Raw genomic sequence first — 22,582 nt, forward strand, 5'->3', positions numbered from 1 at the left:
CAGCAATACATGGTGCTCTGTAATTGGCTGAATTTTGTGGACTTGATAATGTGACATGTCAGCTTGTGATAGGTCGGGAATTTTCCCTTTCTACATCATTAAAATGAAAAGCCAAGCCGGATGGATCTGATGATTTTGATCAGATAAAATGAAAAGCCAAGGCCCAAATGTTTTAAAATAAAATGATGGAGGCCCAAAGCACATATAAACTAACGGAGGCTCAAAGCAAAGAATATATAAACTAACAGAGGCTCAAAGCCCCAAATATTTACAAACATTATATTATATATTTAATATAAAATATAATATAATAATATATTATAAGATATTCAATTCGGTTTCTGTCGGTTCAGTGCATGAAAATCTACCATTGAAAACCGAATCGAAAATTTCGATTTTTAATATAATAAAACTGAACCGAACCGAAACCAAACCGAAATTCTGGCAACAATTCAGTCGGTTTGAAGCGGTTTTTTCAGTTTCCCGATTTTTTGCACACCCCTAAGTGCTACTTCTCATCACAAAGTGATGCAGAAGGCATCTAACTTTGGAGAAATGTACTTCAAATGAAAGCTACTTGCATTGTAAAGAAGGAGAGAGAAATACCACCAGGTAGCCAAAAAATTATTCTAGTTGATAATTCAGTGGGTCCGAAACTTTTGGTTTTGGAACACTTCAAATAAAGGCCAATCGAATTGGGCGTTGGTCCAAAATAGAAACTCGAAAGATTCAGCTAACATTATTGGCCTAAACACAATTTGGAATCCATTCTCTTCATCCATCTAGTATGAATAGCTTCCTGAACCCACCTTCCTTCTAAGGTCCTCCTATTACTCTCTCTCTCTAGAAAAAAATAATAATAAATTCAGAACTATTTATCTACTGTCATGGACAACAGAAATGATCAGTCGTCAGAGACAAGGTTCTCTCTCTCTCTCTCATAATTCAGTTTCAATAACTTGATGTAAAAATGTTAAAACTAGGTCTCTTTGTAGTTTATGGAGAATTCCTTTTCAATATTTGATTCATGTTAGTTGATGGAAGCCATTTGTTGCTTGTTTTAAATGATAATTGTTGATCCCTAAAGTTCTTTCGTTCATAAATAAAATAAAATAAAATAATTTTTTATATATATGAAATAAATATTGATCTCAGATCAACTTGAAATTTTGCAAGTATAGAGAGTATAAAAAAAATGTAACCAACTAGTGGATTTGTCAAAACTCACATGCAATGAAAAAATATTAAGCGGTGTAACTTTAAGTAAAATTGCACCATTTAATATTTTTTCATTGCATCTGAATTTTAACAAATCTACCATTAGACTATACTTTATTCTTATACTCTCCATGCTTGTAAATTTTCAAGAAGATCAAATATCAATAACTATGTTATCAATCAAATGTTAAATTTCAAGTTTTTGTAGTTTAAAATTATACATAAAATATGAATTTATGGTAAATAATATCTGACTGTCACAAAATTTGACAAATCTACTGTTAGACTATATTTTATTCTTATACTCTCCATGCTTGCAGATTTTCAAGAAAATCAAATATCAATAACTATGTTTATCAATCAAATGTTAGATTTCAAGTTTTTGTATTTTAAAATTATAGATAAAATATGACTTTATGGTAAATAATATTTGATTGTTACAAAATTTGACATGCATATTAAGAACATATAAAACATGTAATCCAACAATGAGATTTTCAAAATAAAAGGTTATAAAATGGTGTAATATTGTTTAAAGTTACACTAGGTGTAACTTGAACCAAACCCATTTATATATACACACACATTATTAGAGCATATTTTTAAAAATTGCACAAGATAGCTCAATCGAAGTGGGTTAATCAGGAACTGACTAGTGACGACTTGTCTATATAACGAAAATAAAAAATAAAAAATAAAAACAGTTGGAAATCATTCTAATCGTGATCAAACAAACCAATCTAACAAATCTATACGTATCATATCATATCATATATAAAATGTTTTGTATTAGAAGTACTCATAAATCGTATAATACACAAGTGTATATCGTATCATAAAATTGTACGTATCGTACGATATATAGATATGTAGGTTTAAAATTGGTTTTTTTTTTTTAGTTAAAATTTGTGCTTTTATTTTAGTCCAACAAATTGTTAGATTTGTTTTTAGCACATAATTATTAGGCTATTTAATTAAGCTCAATAAAATAACATATCCATGAGCTTTTCTTTTTCCTTACAAACTTTGGAGTACAAACTTGACACTTCACTTTTTTTTCTTTTCTTTTTTCCTTTTTTTCGCAAATTTTTTTCTATACTATGAAGAAAGGAAAAATGAAAATATAATTTAAAGAAAAATTATTTTTATTTTTGTTAACCTCAAAGTTATTAAGTGAAAATTTAATTATTTTTATTTTTATTTTTATTGTTATTCTTATAAGTCTAAGAAGCTAGAATAACAGGAAGAAATATAAAGAAAAAATTATTAAAATAAAACAACAAAAAGATATAGTAAATGTTGATGATGATGATGATGATGAATTTCGAAGAAATTGTCAATAAATAAATAATTTTGCAAAGTAATGAATATAATGATAATATTGACTTAGATGGAGTTAATTAGGCCTGATGATAAATATCATCAAATATATATATATATATATATATTATTTTGGCTCATATGTCATGTATTATTACTTTTGAATTTAGTTAATTTTTTAAATTTTTTTATGGGAGTTTAATCAATTTGCATGTGTATATAATAAACATATTAATTTTATTAATTTCATTTGTTTTGTTAAATCTTATTATATAAGTGATCATTAATTTAATCATTAGTTGAATATTTTTTGAATTTATAATGAATATATACCATTTATATATGTATATTTATCAGTTTTTTATAAATTTTATTAGGTTTTTGTGTATCTTAAAATACACAATATAATACACAATACAAAAAAATCAATTCACAATACGATTTATGTTTTAACAGTTATAGTTCCAATTATCTTATCAAAAAAAAAAAAAAACTATAGTTCCAATTATCATTGATTTCATTGATCATTCAAAGCATGTTGCTAGATGCTCATGCCTAAGTCAAGGGTCTCTCTCTCAAACACAATCACACACTATCAAGCACCAAGCATGTCATACACCATCGACTTACAAAGGAAGTGTTGAAGCAAGCCAAGAAGATTAATGCTATGTTTGGAAGTTTGGAGGGAGACGAGAGAAGTGGGGAGTAAAGAGGAGGAGAGTAGTGGAGAAGAGAGTAGAGGGGAATGATTATCTTCCACCTTATGTGGATGTTCTTAAAATTAAGTAAGGGGGAGGGGAATAATTAGGTTTTTCATAGTTTGTAATTTTGTTAATATAGTAAAGGTAAATTTGTAATTCATTTGGTCAAGCATTTCTATACTCTACTCTCCCTTCAAATCTCTCTAATTTTGGGGAATTAAAAATGAGGGGTTAGAAGTAGTTAAAACTCCTCCAAATCCCTCCCCTTCCTCCCGTAACAAAATATCCAAATAAGATAATTTAACTTACTCTCTCTCCCTCTACTCTACTCCCCTTTACTCCTCATCCATCCAAACAAGCTATAAAGTACTAGGGCTAGCTAGTGGACTAGTGTTTGGCTACATGTATTGACTTGTTTGATTAGAGGGATTGGTTCAATTGGTTACAAGGTTGGTGAAACTAACTTGAGAATTGGATGGCTTTGTCCTAGGTTTTATTTGTGCTTGTTTATGTTTTTTCAATAAATTAGATATTATTTATTGATTTATTCTATTTTATTTTCTATTTGCCTTATAAAATTGTGAATTCACATTTGAATGTTGTTTAAATTTCATTAAATTTTTTAGTCAATGTTGTTAGTTTTAAAAAAATTGAAAGTCTATATATTTTTATTACAATTCAACCTTAAGTCAAACCTTGATCCAATCTTAAAACTTTAACCCTCTTCTTTTTCAAGTTAACAATTTGGGTTTTAAAACCCTGGATTAAGGTGTAAATTAAATATAAATCTCTTAAATAAATGATCCTTGCAAGGTTTGAAGCAAATGTGTTGGGATTTAGTGAAATAGGTTGATGATGATAGCTAGAGAAAAAAATTGGCGTGAGTTGCTACAACAGAGCTCAAATACTTACAAAGAAAAATGTTTTTAGTTTTATTTCTTGAAGACTACTATAAATCTTTGTCTTACATGCGTAAAACATTAGCCAACTATGCATTTTTTATACTGGTGCTTGTTCACAGCACAATAAAGTAGAGTTAATTAAATAGTTACTTGGTTTCTAAAAAAAAAAAAAAATTAATAGTTACTTAAACTTCATTTATTACTTTACTAACTTAAGGTAGCTGAAAATACACTAACTTCAACATTCTCCCCTAATGCATTTTCCGTCAAAATCCAAGCATTTCCTTTTAAGTGAAGAAATTTTTCTTTGGCAAGTGCCTATATATGTTAAAATGCCAGCAATTCGGTCATTGGTCTTGTAATCTTCAATCTTATCACATTGTTTTCAACTATTTCGACAATAAAGTGGTATTTCATGGATAATGATGTCTAGACATTTTGTAGTGGCCACTCAAGTTTCAATAAGTGAAAATTTTATAAATGTCCCATCTTCTTTCACTAACTTTTTTTTTTTTTAAAGAAGATTCTTTCACCAACTTGTCACTGGTTTGCAAAGTGGTTGTTACAGATTTGCATCCAAACATATTGAATCTTCTAAGAATATTTCCAATATAGTTCTTTTGACTAAATATTATCCCTGTATTGTCATGGCATATCTACATTCCAAGAAAAAGATAAATAAAGTAATCTCCAACCATCAATCTCATAATAGTCTCCATCATAACTTTCCTAAATTCTAATACCAAGGAGATAACCTCGAACCCACAAGAAATTGCTCAAATCCACAAGAATTTCTTAAATCTACAAGATAGTTTGGAATCCACCAAAAAAGAGAAACAAACCATTTATATTTTTATTAAATTGAATATGAATTGTCTTGTAGGCAATAATATGCTTAAATAGTAAAAGAAGCCCTAAGGTGGCTAGAAAAATGCCCACAAAACTCTAATTAGCTAATTATGAAATTATGTTACAAAATAGTAAATTTTACCAACCCAAAAAAAAAAAAAAGATTACAAAGCCCAAACGAAGGAATTTACCCAAAAAATACTGTCACTCAGCACCAAATTAAGAAATCTAAAGTACCTTTAATCTTAATAATAATATACAACACGACCTCACTTTCACTTTTATGTAAACACTTTTTGCTAAAATAATATAATTGATTTGGCTATATTATGCATGAGGCATTTGGTTGGGTTGATTTTAGGGATAATAGGAAAAAGTGGAGAGAATAGTAAAGAGAAAATAATAATTTTGTGTGTTTGATTTGGAGAGAACGGAGGAAAGAAAATTGGTGAGACTTAGGAGTTTTCTATCCTGGTCCACTAAAAACAATCTCCCCAAATAGGGAGAAAATGGGAGAGAAAAGATGAGACTACCATTTCGGAAAAATTTGACCCCACGTTCTTGCTTTTTTTCTTTTGGCTTGTGTTTGTGTTTTTTATCCCCACCCCCCTCTTCTATTTCATCCCCTGTGCAACCTCATACCGCTTTTGTCTCTTTCATTTTGGACAAAATTGTCCCCTAGGCAACAATCTCTCTTCTTCCTTTTTTTTTTTTTTATATTCATATATATATATATATATATATATATAATTATGGGATTTTTTTGTCATCCTTTCTATTTTCTCTCACTTTGTTTTGGATTTATTTGCATATTTGGTTTTGATTTTAAGTGCATCCTATATACAATTTTTTTTTTATCTAATATGAGTATTTTGGATACAACAATTCTATATTTCATCCTTTTATTTTCTCTCATTTGTTTTGGTTTTTTGTATTTTTTTTTTTTAAGTAAAGTGTCATCCATATACAATTTTTTTTTTATCTAATATGAGTATTTATACAAATTCTATTTTCTTTCCGCCTATTTTTTCTTCTCAACCAAAAAAAAAATCATATTTCCAACCTTTCAACTAAACACAAATGAGAGAAAATTAAATATTTTTTATCCTCTCACTTTTCCACATCCTCCCACCATTTTCCCCCTTAAAACAAATTGAATCCTGCTAGTTGTTCCTCATAAGTTTCTTCAATAAAAGTTATTCGAAACGACAAATTTAACATCAAAGTAGAAAAAGAATCATTTTTGTGCAGCCAATTAAAGCAGCAAGTGCATGTATAGTGTTTAATGTTGCAATTGGACCAAAAGTATAGTAGAAATCTATACGGTTGCACAAAATATCCTTTGGCCGTGAATCTTTCCTTGAGCTTTTGCATGGATCCATCAAGTTTGATCACCTATGTTTTTAAACCCATTTTACTCCAATGATGTCTCTATCATGAGGCTGGTCAACTAACTCCCGTGTCTTATTATTGTCGATCATCTTCATTTCCTCTTTCATAACTTTCACCCAAACATCATGCTTCTTCAAAATCATCTGGTTCAATAACTGAAAAATTACACATTTCATAGATGTCTCTCAAGCTTCTAAACTTTCTTGGAGGAGCTCTAATGAATATAACCTGGGGTATGATGGTTCTAATCTTTAAGTTGATTGGAGATTGCAACAGTGAAAGTTCTTCATTGTCTTCTCTGCCTGATTGGTGTTATGCGTCTTCTTGATCTGCTTTAGAAATGAGAGGTAATCTCTGCAATTCTTTCTAATTCCAAGAAACTTCTGTTGAGAATACGTCACACATCTCATGCAGAAAATACGTACGCAACAAAAAAGAGTACGGATCTACTCCATATCATAACCACATGTTTTCTAGATTCTGAAAGAAAACATACCTTGATGCAACAAACTTTCGCTACAATCTTTTGATTAGCAATATTTTCATCATAGGAACGCATTTGATTAAAAACTTCCATAATTCTTGAAATATAATATCCCATGCCTTCTAAGTTCTATCTCCCTTCATTTTAGCATTCTCCAATTCTCTTTAGAGAGATTGAAGTTTAATGTTCATTAACTTTGTTGCCTTGAAATTTATTCTTCAGAATTTCCCATGCATCTTTGGCTTTGAAGGCATCGATAATTCATGGGAAAATCGCTTCAAAAATTCCTTTATGAAGAAATAGAAAGTCCTTCACGTTATTTTTATGGCTGTTATTCTTTCTTCTCGACATCATTCAAATTTGCTTCTCCTTGAGGCTCAACATAGCCATCCTCAACAATGCCCCATAAAAATTTTAGAAATTATTAGGGTCATATTTTTCATGTGTTGACATATCCTTTGATAAAACACATTTTACTTGTATTTAGGTAGTTCAAAGTGGATTCTAGAATATCATAAAGTACGTCTCTTAGCTATAATAAGTGGTAGTATTAGAGACATGAACACTGCACAAAGAAACATATAAGAAAAGCTAAAAATAGTGAACCTTGACACAAGCTCGACACAAGGCTTCTATCGAGAATTAATGAAGAACCTCGATACCTTTCAATGCCTATCGATCTATCGAGCATTGCAAATCCAAAATTTTCAAATCAATTTTTCGGCCCATAATAACTTGGGCTTCTAGGGTTTCGTTCACTAAACTTCTAGGGGATATAAGTGAAAATAGTGAACCACAACACAAGCTCGATACAAGGCTTCTATCGAAAATTAATGAAAAACCTTGATACCTCTTGATACCTATCGATCTATCGAGCTAGCTTCGCAAATCTAGAATTTTCAAATCTTTTTTTTAGACCATGATGACTTGGATTTCTAGGGTTTCATTCACTAAACTTCCAAGGGATATATAAAATGATTATTTTAAAGTCATCATCATAATACATAGAGACTCAGTTAGAGAATCTGTACACTTATTGTGAAGCTACTGCATTCTTATGCGCCTTAGGGTTTTGTGACAAGTGCTTCCTTCTTTACAAGTGTATTGAGGAACTTTGCATCCAACAACAAGCTTCAAGTTCCTAGAAGTGAGTCATATACTGGAATCCGTGCAAAGGGAAGAAGTCTATACAAAATCAAGACCAATTAGAGATTAGCGTAAGGATTCTAATGTAAGTAGGTACTTTAGGATAGGTCAAGTTTGGGGTAAGATTCCTTGTATTTTTAATCTCTTGATTTTGATCAGTAATTCTTGGGAGTGGAGACATGAAAATCATCCTTGGAGTTTTTACCTTGTGAAAGGTTTTTCCCATTAATCAACAAATCATTGTGACTACAATCTAGATTATTTGGTTATTTGTTCGTACCTCCACGATATTGCATGTAATTTGACCTAATTAATCAACTTAGGTAATTAAATTAATTAACTCGGGTCAATCTATAACCCAACAAAAATTTGTAATGTCTTCATTTTTATCTTTCAAAAGTCATAATTTCTCGCCCAAACACTGGACTCATAAATTGAGAAAAGCCAGATGGAATTGACATCTTTATTCTTTAAAATTTCTATTCATGGGGAATAAGGAGAGAATAGTTACTCCAAAGCCCAAACAATTCGAAAAAAAGGGAAAAAATGTCTTTTGTTTCATTTCTTGAAGAATTTCCATGCATAAAACAATGGTCAACTATGCATTTTTTATACATATATTGTTGGGGAGAGAAATACAATAATGTGATCTTTACTCAATTGCTTAAGGCGGACATGGGAGCCTTCCTTGCAAAACTATGAGAGTCATCAATACACAATCACCTTGACTCACCACAGCTAGAACCAACATCAATGGTGTGCTCTTTACTTAACCATGCTTGAGGCGGACATGGGAGTCTTTTTTGCACAACTATAAGAATCACCAATTCACAATTGTCTTGGCTCACCACTACTAAAAGCCTGTACCAGCACAACTATGGGAGTCACCAATACACAATTACTTTGACTCACTACTACTAGAACCCTTACTCAACCATGGGAAAGAGAACATGTGAGTCTTTCTCGTTCTACCTAGTGGGACCCACACCTTGGGGAGACTCGTTAAGTGCCTTTGTATACTTATGTTGTTGGGAAAAGAAATACATTGGGAAGACTCCAATTGAGTAGTTAATATAATATTTAAAAACACACTTAACCCAAAAGGCCTAAACCCAAAGAGTATGAGTTCAACTATGTTATATTAACCGCTCTTTCTTCTCAATAGTATCTAATGTGAAATTCACTACTTAACCTACCACACTAACACAAATAAAATAACATACAGCTTGTTCACTAACTCCCCTCAAACAATAAAGTAGAGTTAGTTGGATTAGTTACTTAAACTTCATTTAGGGTCTATTTGGGATTCGTTTATTTTGCTAAAACTGAAAATTTTTTGCTAAAATTACTGTAAATTAAGTTTAAAGTTAGTTGAAATAGTACAGTGGAACCCATGAATAGTACCAAAAAGTATAGTAGAATCCATAAATAATAACAAAAATAAACTGAATAGTAAAATAAGTTGGCTTTTTAATTTGGAGCCAAACGCACACTTATTGTTTTACTAACTTGATGTTGCTGAAATGTATTAACTTAAACACAAGGATAATCACAAAAAGGAACAAGTGTGCTGCATGCTTTAAGCAATTCACCAAAATGGAGCACTTAGTGGAGCACATGAGAACCTCCAATCATTCAGTTCATGAACCCACATGCGGAATTTGTAAGAAACATTGCAGATCTTTTGAATCTCTAAGGGAACATCTTATTGGTAATCTTCATTTTTTCTATTAAACTTCAAACATCTTGATTCCATTGAAGATAGCTTGTGACAATTACTCTCCTCTAACAGGCCCATTGCCAAAAGAAGCTTGCAAAAGTATTTTCAGCAATCAAGGATGCAAATTCTGCCTAGTTATCCTCAATAACCCGGATGCACTCAGGTTTCACCAAGAAATTTGCCAACTCCCCAGTGTAAGTGCTGTATCTCTCAACTAGCACTAAGATCATGTATTTCTGATGCTGATCGAGTTGAATATAAATCCTTTTGTGCTTTTTTCTGGTTTTAGGGACTACTTGCTCAATTGGCTAACTTGAGCATTTTTGAGAATTTGGTAATCGATACTGGTCAAATAAGGTCACAAGTAGTTGCACTCGCTTGCAAAATGGTTAGTGGGGGCAGTGATGGCTCCCTAGATCTCTGTGCAAGGGTCTGCCTCATTGATGAATATGAAAGCATAATTTTCCATGCTTATGTCAAGCCAAAAATTCCAGTCACAAACTACAGGTATGAATAGGTCTCCACCATGCTTCTCCCGATTTCAACCCATATTCATTTACAACAACAAAATCTTAGTCCAAATTTTTTGGGTCGATTATGGATTCTCAATAGATTAGTCGGGTCAGTAACATGTATTCAACCCACAAATGTCTAACACTATAATTTACATTTTTTTTGAATAATTCATAGGTATCAAACAACAGGCATTCAAGCAGAATACTTCAGGGAGCCATTGCCTCTGAGCCAAGCGCAGAGGAAGATTCAAGACTTCCTCTACAATGGAGAACCAATGTGGAAGCTTAGACCTACTGATGGAAAAGCCAGTATTCTTGTCGGTCATATTTTGGATCATGACCTTGACCTTTTACAGATAGATTACCCAACAACAATGATGAGGTAAAGCTCTTCAAGGAACGTAACAAAGTTTTGATGGTTCTTTGGTATCTTTTCAGCTTCGACTAAACGTACACCAGTAACTGATAAATAAAAAATAAAGGAATATAACAATTCTACAAACACTCCAAATTTCACATGTCAATATGATTAACTATGAGTGATCCATAAAAATAGCAAGTCCATGTAAACAGGAGTTGAAAAAAGTGTCCACCACATTAGCATGTTAGAGCTATCTTAAGTTAGTCAATGAAATTTGAGTAATGCTAAAGTTACAAACTATTTTACAGATTTTTTATATATTAGTGATGTGTCATAATCCACATTATCTTTTAAAAAACAAATACAAGATATTAAATCTAAAATTTAATTACAAGTCTTAATTAAATAAATAATTTTTTATTTGTTAAACGAATCATTTTCACCAGACCATCCCTTCTCTTTCTGCATATACGGTGACTTACCCATTGCCAGCCAAGTCACACCCACACACCAGTTTTCTTTCTTTAAAGCGGTATTTTTAGATTAAGTTTCAAACCAATTGCTACATTGCATGGAAACTCCCAAAGCCAAACGAAATCTCACTCTAAGTGTGCGTTTGGCATGGATGAAATTTGTGTTAGGTTCTAAGACTTTAGGAACTAATATATTAGAACTTCAATTTGTATATGTTGGCAAACCATGATCAAAACATTTAGTGTAAGTTTAAACTTGCTCAAAGTTTGGTTTAATGTAAGTTTGGAATCGAGTAATTGTAGGAAATTACTACTCAATTTCTGCAAGGCTCGATCGATCGAAGAACAGGCTCGACCGATCGAGAATCGTATCTGCGGAATTTTAAGTCGACCCAAACAACAGTTCAAGCCCATTAAGGATCAGGATTTTAAATCTACTTCTCCTAGTATATAAAGGAAACCCTAAGCACGTTTTTAAAAGGGCTTTAAAGAGAGAGAGAGAGAGAGAGAGAGAGATTAGAGTGCATCTTATACCTCTTTTGTATCTAGGATTTTGTACCCAAATCCTCTCTATGGTGGCTCTTTATGCTGTGTGTGTGAATCTCTTGTGAGATCTATAGGTGTTTACCTTCATATACACTTAGGGTTTCTAATCTCAAGATTGATATCAAGAGCTTGGTGATCAATTCAGTTGCAGATTCAAAAGTTTAAAGATACACAAGTGGGAGTGCTTGTACTTGCTAGGAATCCAAGAAAAAAGTAGTCCATGGACTCGAAGCTATCACGTGGTCGTGGTAGTAAGTTTCCTACTCGATGTAGCAATAGGATGTTAGTGGTCTAAGTCGCTATTGTGTAAACTTCAATTCTTTCATAGTGGATTCAATTTACCTTGAGGATAGTTAGTTTAAATCATCCCCAGGTTTTTTACCAGTTTGGTTTTCTTGAGTTATCATATTGTTGTGTTCTTTATTTTCCGCACTTGTCATTGATATGATTTATATGTGTTAAACTAGATTTGCATAATTTATCTAAATTAATCACTTGGCTAAATAACTAGGCTAATCTGGTTGTGTTTAAGGGGTCTAAAAACGAACAATTTGCCAATATATTTTACTATTCAACTTATTTTTGCTACTATTCATGAAAACTTGCCAACATATTTTACTATTCAGTTTATTTTTGCTACTATTCATGAGTCCCATTGCACTTTTTTGTACTATTCATGGATACTATTTCAGCTAACTTTTATTTTTATCTATGATACTTTTAACAAAAAAATTTCAGTTTTAGCAAAATAAGCGAATCTCAAATAGAAAGTTTCAAAGAAAATGCCACTGCTAGACAACTTCTTGTTGTGTCCCAAATAATATTATCAACAATATTAGCAATCCAAAATAACAATCACACACAAAAACACAAATGTTTACGTGAAAATCCTTTGTCTTTGCTCTCACACACACTAATTATCTCTCTCAAATGCGGCAACACTTTGCTCTCTTCTTTCTATTTTTCTTCTTCAAGCACAGATCTCTCCTGGCTATCTTCTTTTTCTAAGCGGCTTCCTCTTGGCCGCTTACCCAAAACCTAATAAATATTTTCTTTATATGTAAACCCAATCGTAGACTTCTAGTAGCACACAAATCCTAGTACATTTCAAATAAGGATTCTTTAAAACCACTAGCCACTGTCTCCTATTTCAAATAAGATTATATTTTAAATAGAATTAGTTCTTTTGTTTTCCTAGGAGTTCACTGACTCCTAATTCTACTTGAAGTAGAATTCTTGGTGCAAGCCCATTGTATAGGCTACAACGTGGGCTGGACCTTTTGGTGCCGTGCACCCAACGCTTCTTGGCCCACCGATCCAAAACATTATTGTAGCCATATAGTCCATAGTCTCCCAAACCCAAACCCGAGAAAGAGAGAGAGAGAGAGAGAATCTTATACGTCCGACTTATGTGAGGCTGAAATGTGACCTCAAGGTGTCTTTTATTTATTTATTTATTTATTTATTTATTTTTAAGACTTGTAATTAAATATTAATTCTAATATTTTAGGTATATGTTAGTCTTTTAAAAGCTAGTGTTGAGCATGCCACATCAATAATTTGTAAAAAATTTATAAAACAATTTGAGGCTCTAGCATCACTCGTGAAATTCAAACATGGCTGCATTAATTAGTTAATGACAATTAAATTCAATATAGTAATGTGTCTAAATTTAATTAAAAAAACATGATAGGTATAGCATTAGACATCCATATTAAGATACTAGTAGTATTTCATTTGAGATGTACAATGAAAAAATGTGGCCACAGGGATACAGCAAAATATCCTCCATTGATGCAAACAAACAAACTCAGCAACTCTCTCAAATACTTAGCACAAGAATATATCGGGTAAGTAACCTACATGAGATTTTTTTTTTTTTTTTTTTTCATTTTTTAGCTTTTGTTATTCTTTTTAAATATATAAACTCTGAGAAAGTAATAAAGAAGCTTCAGTGTTTAGGTATGACATTCAAACTGGCAATGAAGACCCTTATGAGGACTGTGTTGCATCAATGAGGCTTTACAAGAGAATGAGATCCCAAGTTCACATACGAGAGGATCATCCACTGGCTTCGGACTCACAAAATCAAAATAATTTTGCATTATGGAGGCAAAGCGAACTTGAAAAGATGACCCCAGAACAACTATTGGAAATTTCAAGGTCTGATTACTACTGTTGGTGCTTGGACTCCCAACGTTAATGCTTGAAAGATGTTGCATATAAAATTTAGTTTGCAAGACGATTGCAAAATTCTTATCCAATTAATGTATTATTTGTAGAAATAACAATAAAATGGGAACGTGTCATTTCAATTAGATATTACTCCTGCTATGCATGCAATGGTACTTAAACTAGTACCAATTTCATTACAATAAAACTTACAACTAACCAGATAATGAATATGATTGGAGACATGTCAAAAACCGTTTAAAAAAAATGTATGTATTTTTATTTTATGATTTCTGGCACATCCATTTGTAAAGTTTATCTAGTAAAATTTTTAGTATACTTAACATTAATCTTTTTTTAGTTACCATTTATGCCTTTTCATATGTCTAGAAGGTACTCTGTTGGACCTAAACAAACATCATACTTCAACTTCATAAGTGATATTTCTAAATAAATTACATTCTTCTTGTTCTTATCCTCCTCTATATTCATTTCCTACTAAAATCCAACACATACAGTAGAGATGCAAAGTAGAACATCTCAAACATGTAACAATATATGTCCACACCCCTTTTTACATAATACCTAATACATATGCAAGGATATATTAGTTACATATATTGCTGAAACTAGATGTTACTTCTCATGGGATTGGATATACAACCACTTTTCCGGTGGCTCTGTTAGAGTCAAGGTAGGAAAATGCTTCAACAGTCTTAGAAAATGGAAACGGGCTTTTGGGGTCAATCACTGGTTTCACCTTCCCACTTTCCAGGTAAGGTTTCAGTTTCTCCAAGATAGACCCTTTAGAAGTGAGCACAAATATAGTTGCTGGTGGAACTACAGGGCCTACTATTGTCACAACATGCCCGCCCTCTTTCACTGCCTTGACGGCCCTATCAGTCTGCCCTGTTTTTGTGCACAACAAAAATTAGTCTTCAATATGTTACAAGAAATCATTACATGTTGAATAGAAAACTACAATTAGATTGGCAGGTAATGCACAAAAATTAGTCTTTCACCAACCTTTTGTTTTCGAGATGGAAACCATTCTAAACACCAAGTTAGACACAAAAAGGCCACAAGTTTAACAATTGTTTAGGTTGATTATTGTCAAAGGACACCCCCCTTCCCCCCCACAACCCCCCCCCCCCCCCCAAACAAGACCCAATTCTAAGTATAGAATTCATTGATCAAATTATGCTTATGATGAAGCGAAAACAAATTCAAAATCTTACCAACTGCATCATATACGACATCAAATTTCTCCGGAAGTTCTTCAAAGTTTTCCTTTGTATAATCAATGGCCAAATCAGCTCCCAAACTCTTCAATAGCTCGAGTTTCCCAGTGCTTGAAGTAGCTGCTACCTTGGATGCACCAAAAACATGCTTTGCTAGCTGCCCCAGACATTCAAAGAATCAAAAGGACATACAAGGATTATCATATCTGAGATAGAGTAAGGATGAAAAGACTAACTATTCACAAGGTTAACACGAGAGCATTGGAATATCAATGAGAGTGGAGATATACCTGAATAATCTGTGTTCCAACTCCACCAGCACCACCCAAAACAAGGATGGATTTACCTGCAGAGAATTCAGTTCGTTCAAGGCCTTCATAGGCAGTCTCAATAGCCAGGGGAAGGCTAGCAGCTTCAACAAAACTTAGATTCTTGGGTTTCAGAGCCAATAGTCTCTCTTCAATAGCAGTGTACTCCGCCAAAGAGCCATAGCTTTTTGGGTGGTCTAAAGCTTTTTCATTGAGATCTCCATATACTTCATCTCCTTCCTTGAAATTCTTCACTTGGCTTCCCACTTTCACCACTATCCCAGCTACATCATAGCCCACAACAATCTATACAAAATAATAACAACAATAAGAAGAAATGATAATCTTACTAATAAAAATAAAATTTTAAAAAAATATAGTTATTGATATTAAGATTTTTATAAATTAGTAAGTGATTCATGCACTATTGGAATTCTTTTTTGTTTTTTTTTTTTTTTGAGAAACTAGTGGATTTTGTACTCATTAGTGATACTAAAATATTCAAACCCCCCCTCCCCCACTTATTATTAGTAAAAAAAATCAAATCAAATCAAATCAAATCCTTGCCACGGACTATATTAAGACAATGTGCAGAATTCTTGTAACCTTAATTCAATGGCAGTTCTTTTTCTCCCAAAAAAAAATCAATGACAGTTCTCACAGATTAGTGACAGAGGTACCCTCAAAATTTATTTTTTGTTTTTTTTTTTTTTTTTTTTTAATATGTAAGCTTGTAGAAGGAGTTCAAGTTTCTAATATTTGAAACTTGCGGCCCTCAAAATTGTCTCTATTTTTTTTTATTCTTTGAGAAACTCAAAATTGTCTCTTGAGACTTATTCTATAATGTTCCTCATTCACAATCTTATTTCAACTTTTAACTTTATGTCCAATCAGTTAAAATATTGAAATAAGACGAGCTTCTCCTAGTCTCTAGTGACGACTCAACCAAAATGTCAAATAAAAATTGACATTTTTCTTTTATACTTTTGCAAGATGTAACCATTGGTGAAGTCCTACCATATATCTTTCATGCCATGGTACTTTTCTTCATATCTAACCATAGCAAGAATACATAAGTTTCTTCTAAAACTACTCTAGCTCATTTCACCAAACTGTTTTTAGACTCCTTATAGGTGAAATTTGTAATTATTTTTTAAAATAAATAAACATATATATATATATATATTCATTCAGAATAAAGTTATTACTTTAATAAATTTACGCTAAATTCATAATTTGTTAAATTTAATTTTAAAATAATTAACCGCAGTTAATATTACTAAGAACCAGGATTGTTTACAATTAATCATTATTGTCATTTAATTTTTGAAATTGAGGTACAACCAAGTTAAGAACTATTGATACATTTGTTTAAATAAAAAATATGTTGATAGTTTAGAAAGCAACTTTTTCATTCTCTTGTTGAAACTTCAACTCTCAAATACATCATTTCAAATATCAAAGTTGAGTTTCTTAAAAATAATTTGGTTGTCCATGTTAAAAGCGAACTTATTGAGAACTTCAATTTCTCTACAAGCGCATAGGCTACAATATCTAGCCATTAACATTATTTCCATCAAATCTCTCAAGCAAAGCTCGATCAACTAACAGCAGCACAACGACAAAGCTCGAGCAAAGAACTACAAAACCAAGGTGTAGCACTTGCAGTTTTGAACGAGTCGGATTCATCGAGTTTCCAAATGGAAGATCTGCCACTCGACCTGAGCTTGTCAGGTTTTGACAATGAGAACCCATAGTCAACTGAGCCAACACTTACATTACATTAAGTAGTCTTTGGTTCAAGTACCTCCGAATCAAGTTGATCTGTCAGGTCTAGGTGTAGGTGTGGGTGTGGGTTGGACACCCCTAATCCTAGTACATATTTATTAAATTTGATAAACACTTTTTGTATACACTTGTTGGTTTACAAAATACTTCAATTGCAACTTGAATTAGTCTTATAATAATTTTATATCACTCCTCAAATTTTAACTCTATGTTGTTTTTCTTTCTAGATTCCACCCCTTTCTCAAATTTTTTTTTTTTTTTTAATTTCATAATTTGATAGTAGTAGGGAACGGGGGATTCGAAAGATGGTTTTCTCAGTTAGAAACATCAGGGTTGCTAACCAATTGAGCTACAAGCTCTTGGCTACCCTTTCTCAATTAAATCGAGTTGATTATGATCAAGAGAAACTTTAAGAAGCAAAACCACCTAGTATGTAGTTCAGGCTCATCTATAATTCATGCACAAGCTCCTAAAAAATTTGTAAACTTTAAAAAATCAAAAGCGAAATGGAGACAATCCCATTTAAGCATTATACACAGCCATGGATACCATATAATATATAACATACATCTTTTGAGAATTATATATTTTAAAAGAGTCCAAATGATGAGTTGTAAAACTCATGTTTTACATCATTCAATAAAAAATTGTCACATTAGCATTTTATTTAAAATTCAATGCATTTACCACACCTAATAACATTTCAATACATTCACAATTTGGCTGAATTTATACACGGGTATTAGAGTTGGTGTGGTTGTGCTAATTTTTAAACAGTGATAAGGAGTAAAATTAAAATGGAGACAACCCAGACAGCGTATATGAAAATCTTCATAAAAGAGATGATAACAATAACAACAAACAACATATTCATAAACTTCTGAAATAAGAGAGAGATTGGGGGGAGAAGGTCTTACTGGTAAAGGAGAGTCAGTTTCCTTGAAATACCCAAGCATCCTCTTAGAATCGACAGGGTTAAGAGATACAGCAACAACCTTGACCAGTACTTGGTCTTCCTTCACTTCTGGCACGGTTACATTTGAGTCCAGCTTCAAAACATCAACAGCCTTTCCATATTCAGAGTAGGCCCAAGCCTTATTTTTAGAGGGTATTGAAGCAGTTGGAGGAGCTGCCATTGTATTGTATGCTGAAGAAACTTGCAGGGAGAAAGAGAAGGAGTTGGGTCTGTGTTACAAAGAGAAGAGATGGCTTGGTAGTGACACTCAAAATGATGATCTTATCCTAACTCGGGTTCCCTTTCTTTTGTGACTCTGACAATATGGGAGTGAAAGCTATTTCACTTCGAGATGTTTCTTTGTAATAATGTGACTGAAAGTTGGTTGGGATATTTTGGACAGGTTATGGACAGAAAAATTTGCATCTGGACACAACTTCTCTCACGAGGTTCAATGATTCATTGACTAAGCCTATAATATAGTCCATGCCAGTTTTCATTACCTAGTGAGAATGCATTTTATGGATTTTTTTTTTTTTTTTTTTAAGTATATAAATTGAAGAAGAAGAAAAAAGAAGAGTGGATGAAACTATTAATCACAGTCTGAAAAGAATTTCAAAAAGGATTACTCAATTCCTAAGGCAAGTTAGAATTAGATCAGCAATTAGGTAAGTTGGTCCCACTTAATAGATCATCTGATCATGCATGATGAAGTCCTAGATCTGTTCATATTCGATTTTCTTGTCACCCCAAAAGAAGAAAATCATGTGATTTACGAGTGAGTCTCAATTGGGGGAAATTAGTGTATGAGAATGAGATGAGACCACGTCCCACAAAGTTTCACCATCAAGAGTGTAAGGCTTTCGTATTGATTAGCAACTATCCTCAAAGAATATTACACCAAATCAAATCCAAAAATAACTTCAATAATTTCATTACAAAAAATCTCCCAAGTATCAAAAAAAAATAAAAAATAAAAAACCAAACCTGAAGTGTATAAAACATTAATAATAAAAAAATGCTAAATACTAGAAATTAAAATTCCTAAACTCTTCTCATGCACACAACCTTAGCAAAAACTCCAAAATTTGTTATTCCTCATAATTTGAAACTGAAATGGTAGAAATGGGGTGAGTTTGACAAGTCAGGAAATAATTAAGAGTATGATTAATGTGGGTCTATTTTAGGAAATATTTTATAAAAAATTGAAAAAATTGTCAAAAAAATTAGTCATTTTTTCTTTTCTTTTTTCTATAAAAATTTTTCTAAAATAGTTTAGAAATGTATGCCTAAAATGATTTCATTTATTCACTTTTTGCCATAATACAGGAGTTACCATGCTAGGTCTTTCTTAGCCTTGATTTTGCAATTGGAAGGTGTAATTTAATGTAAATACAATTGTAAAAGAGCTTTTATTTTCTCTTATCTATTTTTTTACATCCACTTTTTAATATTCTTTTTTTTTTAAGATATCAACAATTTTTTTTTTATATGCGTATATCAATACATCAATAATAAATATCTGTGTAAAATAGTTAATGTTTTCTAGTGCATGAGAATACTTTTGCCATTATAACACATAGTTCTAGTAAAATAGTGGGCTCTGGTGTTGGTGAAAGTTCCGGTACTTTTTTACTAAAAGTAAATGTAGTAATTATGTAAGTCACTTTTATCAACAACAAAAAAAAGCAAATATATATATCCTTTTTATGCACTACGTCTTGCACTTAATAACACATAAAAAGTGGAAATTAGATTCAGCCTTAGAACTCAATTTTTGTAAGTGAATTGTCATTTGTCAATCACAATCACGGCCAATGGTCCTAAGAGATAAGAAGAGCAAAAGCCAAATTGAAATTGGTTTTTTTTTATAAGTATTATTATTGGAAATAAACATAGTCAGTCCTCTAAGTACATATGTCGATTCAACAGTTTTGTTCAAGTTTTCCCTAGACAATGACTTCTTCTTTTCTTTTCTTTTTTATTATATCGTTTGGGCCTAAAAATAGCCCACAAAGACTCTTCCTCAGTTCTTCATTTTTCAGTTCCGAGCCCACTTAACTACCAAAAGGACCAAGTGATCTGGAAAAGAGGCAATTTGGTTTTGTCAGGTTCAATTTGCTGTTCCATAGACAATAATTTTTTTTTTCCATTGTTAATATGGCATGTTTTCATTTGTGCGTCATAAAAATAGTATTTGTGATATAGTCCTTTTTTCCATTGTTAAATATGGCATGTTTCCATTTGTGCATCATAAAAATAATATTTGTGATATAATCCTTGTCCGTGTAAAAATGACCCTGATCTAATCACAACTTAATAACATAACATGTAAAAGCGATGTCAACATCATAATATGTTACTAGCCTCTGAGCACACGCGTGAGCGCGTGCTCAAAGACTTCTATTTTTTTGGGTAAAAGTTCATAAATTATAATTTAGGATTAATATTGTAAGGACGCGATTCGTGGCGGACCGTAACAGTGTCGGGTTCGCACGTGAAAAGGCCCCTAACAACATCATTTGTAGAGCGTGGGTTTGGAAGGCTAGGCCTTGGTCGAGAGGCGGTGGGCTTTTCGTGGTATTCATACAAGTTTCGGTTTTCCTTCACCCCTGGAGTCTTTCTCCTGGAGGTGGGCTGGGAGGCTCTGGTTTTTGGCCATTTTTCCCAACCCCCCCCCTTTAGGTTACTTATTTTTCCTTTTATACCCGCCTGCGTCCACTGTCCTTCGTCCACGTATAGGGTCAACCTTTCCAAAATTGATACTTGTCCCATCAGCCCATATTCAAAGTCGTTGGGGGTGGTTGTAAAAGCCAAAGACTGCGGCTCTGTCAGGTTCAGAGCATTGAATGACAGTGAGAGCAGCTTTCCCTGGATATTTTAGATCTTTCGTCCTGATTTCGGTCCTATACCGTTTTTACCCTTCCTTCAGGGGGGGACTTTGGGTCTGCCGAGGACTGAGCCGTCCTCAGCGATATCCACAGGCTATTTTGTCGAGCTTGGGCCATAGCCCTCTTCGGCTTGGGCCTTCGGATTTTCCCCAGGTAGATGGGCCTGGCCCGTAAATCATTTGGGCCCCACAATAGCCCCTCAAAACCCAGCTGTCCAACCTCTTGGTTGGAAAGGGGGGTTTTGGTGATGCCAAACCTCTTCCTACGGCCCAATCAATTTGGCCTTTTAATAATGCTGGCGGCTCCTCATCTGTCCAAGAAACGCGCCGGTCTATGAGGCAGCCTTTTGATTTCGCGCTTGATGCGCTCTTATCGTTTGGGTATCCCAAAACGTGCTTTTAATGACCACTATTTACGAGACTGCTTTAATTCGGCGGTTTGTTTTGATGGGGTGGAGAAACGGAACCGGCATGTTCGTGTTGGCAGATTCCTTCGAATATTTGAACCTATTAAATGTCTCCCGCTCCACCCTCAGTATAAGAAGGAAAGGCGGAGGTTATTGTTTTTGTAAAGAATTCCTTCTCATCTTTCTGAGATTTGAAATATTTGGCCTCCCCAAGGGTTCATTTTACCCACTGGTTCACAAACTAAATCGTGATACACTTCATCATAACAACGAGTGATGCAAGAGCCAAACCCCTCCCATAGACGCCATGTTCCAGTAAAGCTCATTATGGCTCGATCGGGACAGGGATGGCGAAGACTCAAAATCAACCTCACCCTTCTTTCAGTCAAAATCCGAAGCAGGGACTCGTTACGTCAAACTTCCGGCGTGACTGAGTCGAGAACACCCATCATCAGTACCAACCGCTCTCCTATGAGCATACCTAGTATGGCTCCAGTGTGTTGGGAGTCAGGATCGAGGCAGGGACTAAGTGTCTCTACTTCTTCCTCTCTTCCTTCACTGGGGCTATTCTCCATCTCCCTTTCTTAGTCTTCCCAGCACCAGTTCCATCCTGGTGCTTTCACTTCTCCCTCTTTTGCTCCTTTTTCTTTCTTTTCATCTCTTCTCTCTTCTTCTCCTCCATCTTTACTCATGTCCTCCATCTTCTTCATTCATCTCCTCCATCTTCTTCATTGATTTCTTCCTTACTATTTCCTTCTCCGCCATTTCTTCCCAAAGAAGGTTCTTATCATAATATGAGCAGTATCGAGGCAAAGATTGGAGAGACTTTGAAAACGAGTTTAGAAGACGCCTGGGAGTTTAGTTATCTGTACTACGGATGTAACTATCGCTTAGGCAGTTCGCATTTTGTATAGGCTCGTTCGAGCCCTTCTTTGTACATTGTAATAATTTTTTGTATTAATAAAAATCGTTGTTATTTTATTTCGCATGTTTTGTCTCTATGCCTTTTTTTTTTCTTTTGGATCTACAAACGCTGCTCGGCATATTAATATGGCATCTAAATCAATGACGGCTAAGACCAAAAGATTTGATAATAAAAAGACGTCGCCATAACTTTAATAGAAATGCTTGGCATAATAAGGCCGATCAGTGAAGAGTAATACTTACCTCATGCTAGCCGAGGAGAAAAACGAA

The 22,582-nt window shown here is 33.2% G+C and overlaps 2 protein-coding genes across 2 annotated transcripts; one reads left to right on the forward strand and one right to left on the reverse strand.

The window, feature by feature from the left end:
• The first annotated feature begins 796 nt into the window (after positions 1-796).
• On the forward strand, positions 797-13,913 carry LOC115976668 (RNA exonuclease 4-like). Its single transcript, XM_031098111.1, has 7 exons — positions 797-922; positions 9,557-9,723; positions 9,805-9,926; positions 10,022-10,239; positions 10,423-10,629; positions 13,397-13,477; positions 13,590-13,913. Exons 1-7 carry the CDS (start codon positions 888-890, stop codon positions 13,828-13,830), a joined length of 1,071 nt encoding a protein of 356 aa, XP_030953971.1. The 5' UTR covers positions 797-887; the 3' UTR covers positions 13,831-13,913.
• A 294-nt stretch (positions 13,914-14,207) lies between these two features.
• Positions 14,208-18,548, reverse strand: LOC115976669 (2-methylene-furan-3-one reductase-like). Its single transcript, XM_031098112.1, has 4 exons — positions 18,054-18,548; positions 15,331-15,654; positions 15,038-15,197; positions 14,208-14,708 (listed from the first exon to the last, which is right to left on the reverse strand). Exons 1-4 carry the CDS (start codon positions 18,270-18,272, stop codon positions 14,443-14,445), a joined length of 969 nt encoding a protein of 322 aa, XP_030953972.1. The 5' UTR covers positions 18,273-18,548; the 3' UTR covers positions 14,208-14,442.
• Between the last annotated feature and the right edge of the window lie 4,034 nt (positions 18,549-22,582).

This window comes from Quercus lobata, chromosome 2 (assembly GCF_001633185.2).
Source record: "Quercus lobata isolate SW786 chromosome 2, ValleyOak3.0 Primary Assembly, whole genome shotgun sequence".
NCBI lineage: Eukaryota > Viridiplantae > Streptophyta > Magnoliopsida > Fagales > Fagaceae > Quercus > Quercus lobata.